Raw genomic sequence first — 5,854 nt, forward strand, 5'->3', positions numbered from 1 at the left:
ATTTGCAGCAAAACAAAACTGCAAAAGGAGGCTGCATCTGCGCAAGGGTGAGAAGCCAATTTTTCGGACCATTCGACGCGTACGTCGTGCACGCACGCCGCCTGCCCTGCCCAGGCGAGGCGAGGCGAGGCGAGCACGCGTGTTTTCCCTCTTCTCTCCACCACACATGCTTCAAGTGGCTAAGAGGGCATCCTCCCTTTTAAGGAGGCCCCCCTCTCCTAGAATAAGCAAGGTGGTACTAAACTCCACATGCATGCCATCCCATGAGGTGGGCTTTTGTGATTTTCCAAAGAATTAATCTTCGAGTGGGCTAAGGCCCATTCATTAATTCCAACATATCCATCCATTTGACTCCCAAACAAAAAATAGATAGATCAACTCCACTTGTGTATCCATCCATTTGGCTTCCAAACAAAAGATAGATCGGTGTAGACGTGGCTAAGCTCGATAATGATGACACGATTGTTGCGGGATCGAAGCTTTCGTGTTGCTTTGTGATAAGCTCGGCAATGACAACCTACGTTTGGGTTCCGTTTATTACCGGTCATTTGGAGGGATGCATGGTGTGTGCGGAGGTGGGTGTGCCGCGTTAGTTCAGACAGCCATGAGATTGACCATACTTTGCTTTGTCGAGTTGTTTATTTTTTTTTCTTGTAACCCATCGGAATTTTACTGTTTTGGTTTGTCTACTATATAAAAACCTCTTTCCTCTCATAAAAACCATCCACCCTCAAAAATTCATTTCTAAAAAATAAGATTGTAAAAAAAAAAAAAGAAAACCAAACAGCCTACTAAGATCCAAATCTCCCACTAAACCGAATAAAAAAAAAACAGTTACACTGCTAGTTAAAATAAGAAGAAGAAAGATAAACAACGGATCTCCCAAGGTCTTCAACGTAAAACCGCCAAACCGGGCCCCACAACAACGTCACAACTCCACATCCACCGTCACTGACACCCCGGCCCCACCCCCAGTCAACCACCCCTCCCTTCCCTCCCCCAAACACCACGGAAGACGAAACAAACCAAAACCAAACCAACCAACCAACTTGAAACCTCCCATCTCCGATCCCCACGTCGCCATCTCCCCCTCCCTCCTCCTCCTCCGCCTCCTTCCCCGCCATAAAACCCAACCCCCACCACCACTCCATCGCCACCACCACCACCGCGCCAACCCTTCGCCGCCGCCACCGCCGCCGACGACGAGGACGACGACGATCGAAATGGCCTCCTCCACCACCGCCTCCTCCCAGCTCGCCCTCGCCCTCGGCATCCCCGGCCTCGGCGGCCTCCTCATCCCCACCGACGCCGCCGCCACCACCACCACCACCGCCGAGGGCAACGATCTCCACGCCGACGCCTCCCACCCCGTCCTCCGCCTCGCCGGCGCCGTCCAGCACTACGAGTGGGGCGGCCGTCGCGGGTCCTCCCTCGTCGCGCGCCTCGCCGGCGAGGGCGATGATGGTGATGAGAGGCCGTACGCGGAGCTGTGGATGGGGACGCACCCGGCGGCGCCGTCGTCGCTGGCGGCGTCGGGGGAGTCGCTGAGGGAGTGGCTGGGGAGGCGCGGCCCCGCCGCGCTCCTCGGCCGCGACGTGGCGGCGAGGTGGGGCGGCGACCTCCCGTTCCTCTTCAAGGTGCTCTCCGTCGCCAGGGCGCTCTCCATCCAGGCCCACCCCGACGCCGCCCTCGCCAGAGCGCTCCACGCGCTCCGCCCCGCCACGTACCGCGACGACAACCACAAGCCCGAGATGGCCGTCGCCGTCACCGACTTCCGCGCCCTCTGCGGCTTCGTCTCCGTCCAGGTTGGTTTTCCACCACCCGCATTTCGCTGATTAATCACTAGTTCTAATTGCTTCTTGATGCACTTTGAGATCGAATTTTTGATGATACCATTAGTTCTGATGTTGTTGTTGCGCATGAATTTTGTTAGTTTGGTTGGTTGAAATTGTTTATGAGATGTTGCCAGCAGATCCCATGGATGATTCCTAATGGGTAGGTGGGTGTGAGGGGCGGAGTTGACTTATGTCGAAATCGAAATGTCAAGTGGGGATCTGGCTGCTGATGAATTTGGCAACGAACTAATGATTAATGATTAATGGGATCTGTAATTATCGAACGGGCAAGTACTTACTGACAGCCCAACAACCTGTTAATCCTTCGCTAAAATATCGTCATCTATAATAGTAGTATATAATATACCTTCAAACTGTTTATTGGTTTCAAGAAAATGCAGAGAAGATGAGGTTAGAATTTCATTTTGTTTTTTTTTAGAAAATCACACGCCTTTCATGAGGTACTGTGGTCCAGTGCTTCACAAACAGTTGATGCTGTCCAAGTATCCAGCAAGCTGCAATGGATTATCCCCCAACGCCAAAGGCATCATTTTATTGTTGGCCCCATGTCCATGTATAGTGTAGATTCTGTCCAAATCACATCCAGCGATGCGTTTACAAGTATGGCTGCTTAGGTAGGTGGGAGCCGTTTCGTGGACAGCAATTGGAAGTATGGCTTGCTTACTAGCTTAGGTAGGCAGCAGGGATTTCGTGGACAGAAAAAAAGGGTGTTGTTCAACAGCCGTAGCCAACTGCTTATTATTCTAACCTCATATGTTGCAGTAATATTTCCCTATTTGAATTGCATATGCATCACCGATGGACAAATAAACAAGGGGGGGGGGGGGGGGTAATATGCTCATATTTGGTTCTTGTACAATGTTTACTCTGAAATTCAGATTCTGGTTGGTTAGCATGTGACTTAAGTAATTCTAGATGTACAATGTGTACTCTGAAATTCAGATTCTGGTTGGTCACCATGTGACTTAAGTAATTCTAGATGCACTCCAGCTTCATTGACTGGTGTTTGGCTAGATGTATCACATCTTTATTGACCGATATTTAGCTAGACGCAATGTGTGACTAGTTTCAGAGTAGGAAACAAGGTATAATGAAGTATATAGAATACACTTTCAATATAATTCTTTTGTTTAAATCCTTCCAATTTTTCGGAAAATAGATTACAAATGTTATAGAATCTCATTGTTAACAATATGGGCTACATAGTACCTTGGAGCTTTTAGGACTCTAAGCATTGATTACCTGTAAAATTAAGTACTGACCTATTATACTGCAACCCAGGAGCTCAAGGATGTCTTGAGGACTGTACCTGAGGTTCGAGAGTTAGTTGGCAAAGAAGAGGCTGTGAAGCTTATGGGTGCCAAAGAGCATGATGGAGGCATCGGAGTAAGGTCATATCTGCAATCAGCTTTTACTAATTTAATGACAGCAAGCAAAGAAACAGTTTCTGAAGCAGTCTCAAAGCTAAAGAGTCGGCTGAATATTGAGAGTAAGGTAAACTATTCTCTTAATTATTCTTGACAGATGTATTATTTATTTCACTTGCCTATAATCTGTGTCAGCTGGGATGTCAATATCAGTTTGTTCCTTCGTCGTACGCTACGTTTTGCAAAATGTTTGAGCTTCTATCTGTCTTCTTGTTCATTTCTAAATGACAAAGGAAGACTTTTTAGGAAAAGCATAGTTGTTGCTGTCCAACTTTTTTTTTTTTTTTTGGGAATATTGCTGTCCAACTTTAGTGCCATATAATCCAATTGTGTGGTTAAGATGGAGTGTGATTTGATCTCATGTACTTGGGGCTACAAGACATTGTGTGTGGGATACTACCTCTTGAACTCATAGGCTTTGCAGCACCTTGTATGACAGATTCTGGTAGCATTGGGCTGGTTTAATTTACAACATGGTGAAATGAGGGTCTTAAATAATAAAAAAAAGTAAGGCAATGGTTCTGATTGTGAGCTACCTCACATTTCTGCTTTCTGAAACCCAGTTCCTAGCTCTGTATTCAGAATTTCAGATATGGCAGCCTCATATCTGAGGTAGGATTAGCAGTTCAGCAACATGTTACATGCTTACACAAAGATATTGCCAAACCTGATATTCCTTTTTGAGGAGATTCAAGCCTGATATTCTGCAATTGAACTGTTTTGCTGTTAATGTTCTTTTCAGGTTAGAACCTTGACAAAGAAGGAGCAGCTAGTGTTGTCACTGGAGATGCAGTACCCTGAAGATGTTGGTGTTTTAGCAGCATTCTTCTTTAACTATGTCAAGCTCAACCCCGGTGAAGCACTCTATATTGGTGCTAATGAACCACATGCATATCTTTCGGGAGAGTGCGTCGAATGTATGGCCACATCTGACAATGTAGTTCGTGCTGGTCTGACCCCTAAATACAGAGACGTCCAAACTCTTTGCTCGATGCTGACATACAAGCAGGTTTGTTTATCTGATTTCTTATTTATATAAGCATCACCTATATTCTGTTGATATTCGCTGTTATCTGATTATCGTCTATTGACAATTAGTGTTTCTAACTCTTCTGATGCTACACTAATCAAGTAATCATCATTGATTATGTTACTACTACTGGTATGGTAGAATTGCTTGCTCACTTCATAATTAAGAAAGGCGTATGGTACTACTACTGTTATGGAAAAACTGCTTGTTCACTTAGTGATTAAACAAGGCATATGTTTCTAGAATTGCTTGTTCACTTCAAAATTAAGCAAGGAAAATACTTCCTTCAAACATGTGGAGCTTGATTACACGAACAAACTCAGCCAGAATGTTCAAATATACTCCAGAAAATCTTGTGCTCTTTATTCCGTATTGTAATCTAACTTACGATCTTCCTTATGCAGAACTACCCGGAAATTCTGCGAGGAGTTCCAGTGCAAGCATATGTAACGCGCTACATACCCCCATCTGAGGAGTTTGAAGTCGATCGCTGCCTGCTGCCCTCCGGTGAATCGGTCACCATGTCACCGGTGCCTGGCCCATCCATCTTCCTTGTCATGACAGGGGAAGGCAAGATTGAGGCAGATTCCATGCTTGATGAAGGAAAGGCAAAGGAAGGCGATGTTTTCTTCGTGCCGGCGCACACCGAGGTCAGGATCCTTGCTTCTGGTCCTGGGAGCATGCAGCTTTACAGGGCTGGGGTGAACAGCAGATTCTTCAGCTGACTTCAATAACACCGCAAATCTTCAGGGATTAAAGGTTATTGCGAGAGTAATTGGTAGGAAAACGGGTGTCTTAATGTCGTCCTTTCATTTTATCATAAGGTAGCTAGTTAAGCCATCATAGTGTATAGGCAAATGGAGATAAAGTCTCTCTCTTTCATACCCTTAATCCTGTTTATTTTTTTCCCCAATATGTAATTTACATTTTTCAGTACGCTGGAAGCAAATGAAATCTGTAGATGAGCTTCTAGTTTCGATTATTCATTCATCATGTACATGCGAAAATTGAAGTTTGCTTTGGATACAGAATAACTAATATGATTCCTTCGATCCTTGGCTAGCGGCAGAATATTATTGTTCGTGATTACATGCGAAAGGGATGGTGTTGGACTGTTGAGAGGAATGGCTAGCTGCAGAGCCTCTGCCTAAAACGAGAGATGATTGAACAACATTAGCTATAAAAGAACTGCAACCTTAGCTATTCCAGTCATACTAACTTTAGACGTAGATTATCACCGGAATTATGACTCTTATTATAAAAGCAATTGATTAAGATGTTGAGTTAGCTGGGAATACATATTCTTTCTTGATTCTTGAATTAAATTTCTGATGACTGAAATTTCTGCTGTTTTTTATGAGTAGAAATGCTGCCTTTCATCAAAAAAAATTTTAAAAAAATTGATTGCCTTAATGTTTTTATTTTATATAGTTTTCCTCAAAAAATTAAGAATTGATTGACTTAATGTTTTTATGAGTAGAAATTCTGCTTTTCATAAAAATTTTTTAAAAAATGATTGCCTTAATGTTTTTATTTTATAT

General features: G+C 44.3%; 1 protein-coding gene across 1 annotated transcript; it reads left to right on the forward strand.

Annotated features, from left to right (window-relative positions):
• The first annotated feature begins 1,052 nt into the window (after window positions 1–1,052).
• On the forward strand, window positions 1,053–5,295 carry LOC127753949 (mannose-6-phosphate isomerase 1-like). Its single transcript, XM_052279401.1, has 4 exons — window positions 1,053–1,805; window positions 3,138–3,350; window positions 4,026–4,292; window positions 4,718–5,295. The coding sequence occupies exons 1-4, from the start codon at window positions 1,224–1,226 to the stop codon at window positions 5,036–5,038; spliced, it is 1,383 nt and encodes a 460-aa protein (XP_052135361.1). The 5' UTR covers window positions 1,053–1,223; the 3' UTR covers window positions 5,039–5,295.
• The last annotated feature ends 559 nt before the right edge of the window (window positions 5,296–5,854 follow it).

The sequence above is a fragment of the Oryza glaberrima genome, chromosome 11 (genome assembly GCF_000147395.1).
Source record: "Oryza glaberrima chromosome 11, OglaRS2, whole genome shotgun sequence".
Taxonomy (NCBI): domain Eukaryota; kingdom Viridiplantae; phylum Streptophyta; class Magnoliopsida; order Poales; family Poaceae; genus Oryza; species Oryza glaberrima.

Excerpts from the sequence above, each read along its gene's own strand:
- LOC127753949 (XM_052279401.1), top strand. The coding sequence starts at position 1,224 with ATGGCCTCCTCCACCACCGCCTCCTCCCAGCTCGCCCTCGCCCTCGGC. Across the intron at positions 1,806-3,137 it reads GCGGCTTCGTCTCCGTCCAG|GAGCTCAAGGATGTCTTGAG; the intron begins GTTGGTTTTCCA and ends ACTGCAACCCAG. Across the intron at positions 4,293-4,717 it reads CGATGCTGACATACAAGCAG|AACTACCCGGAAATTCTGCG; the intron begins GTTTGTTTATCT and ends TTCCTTATGCAG.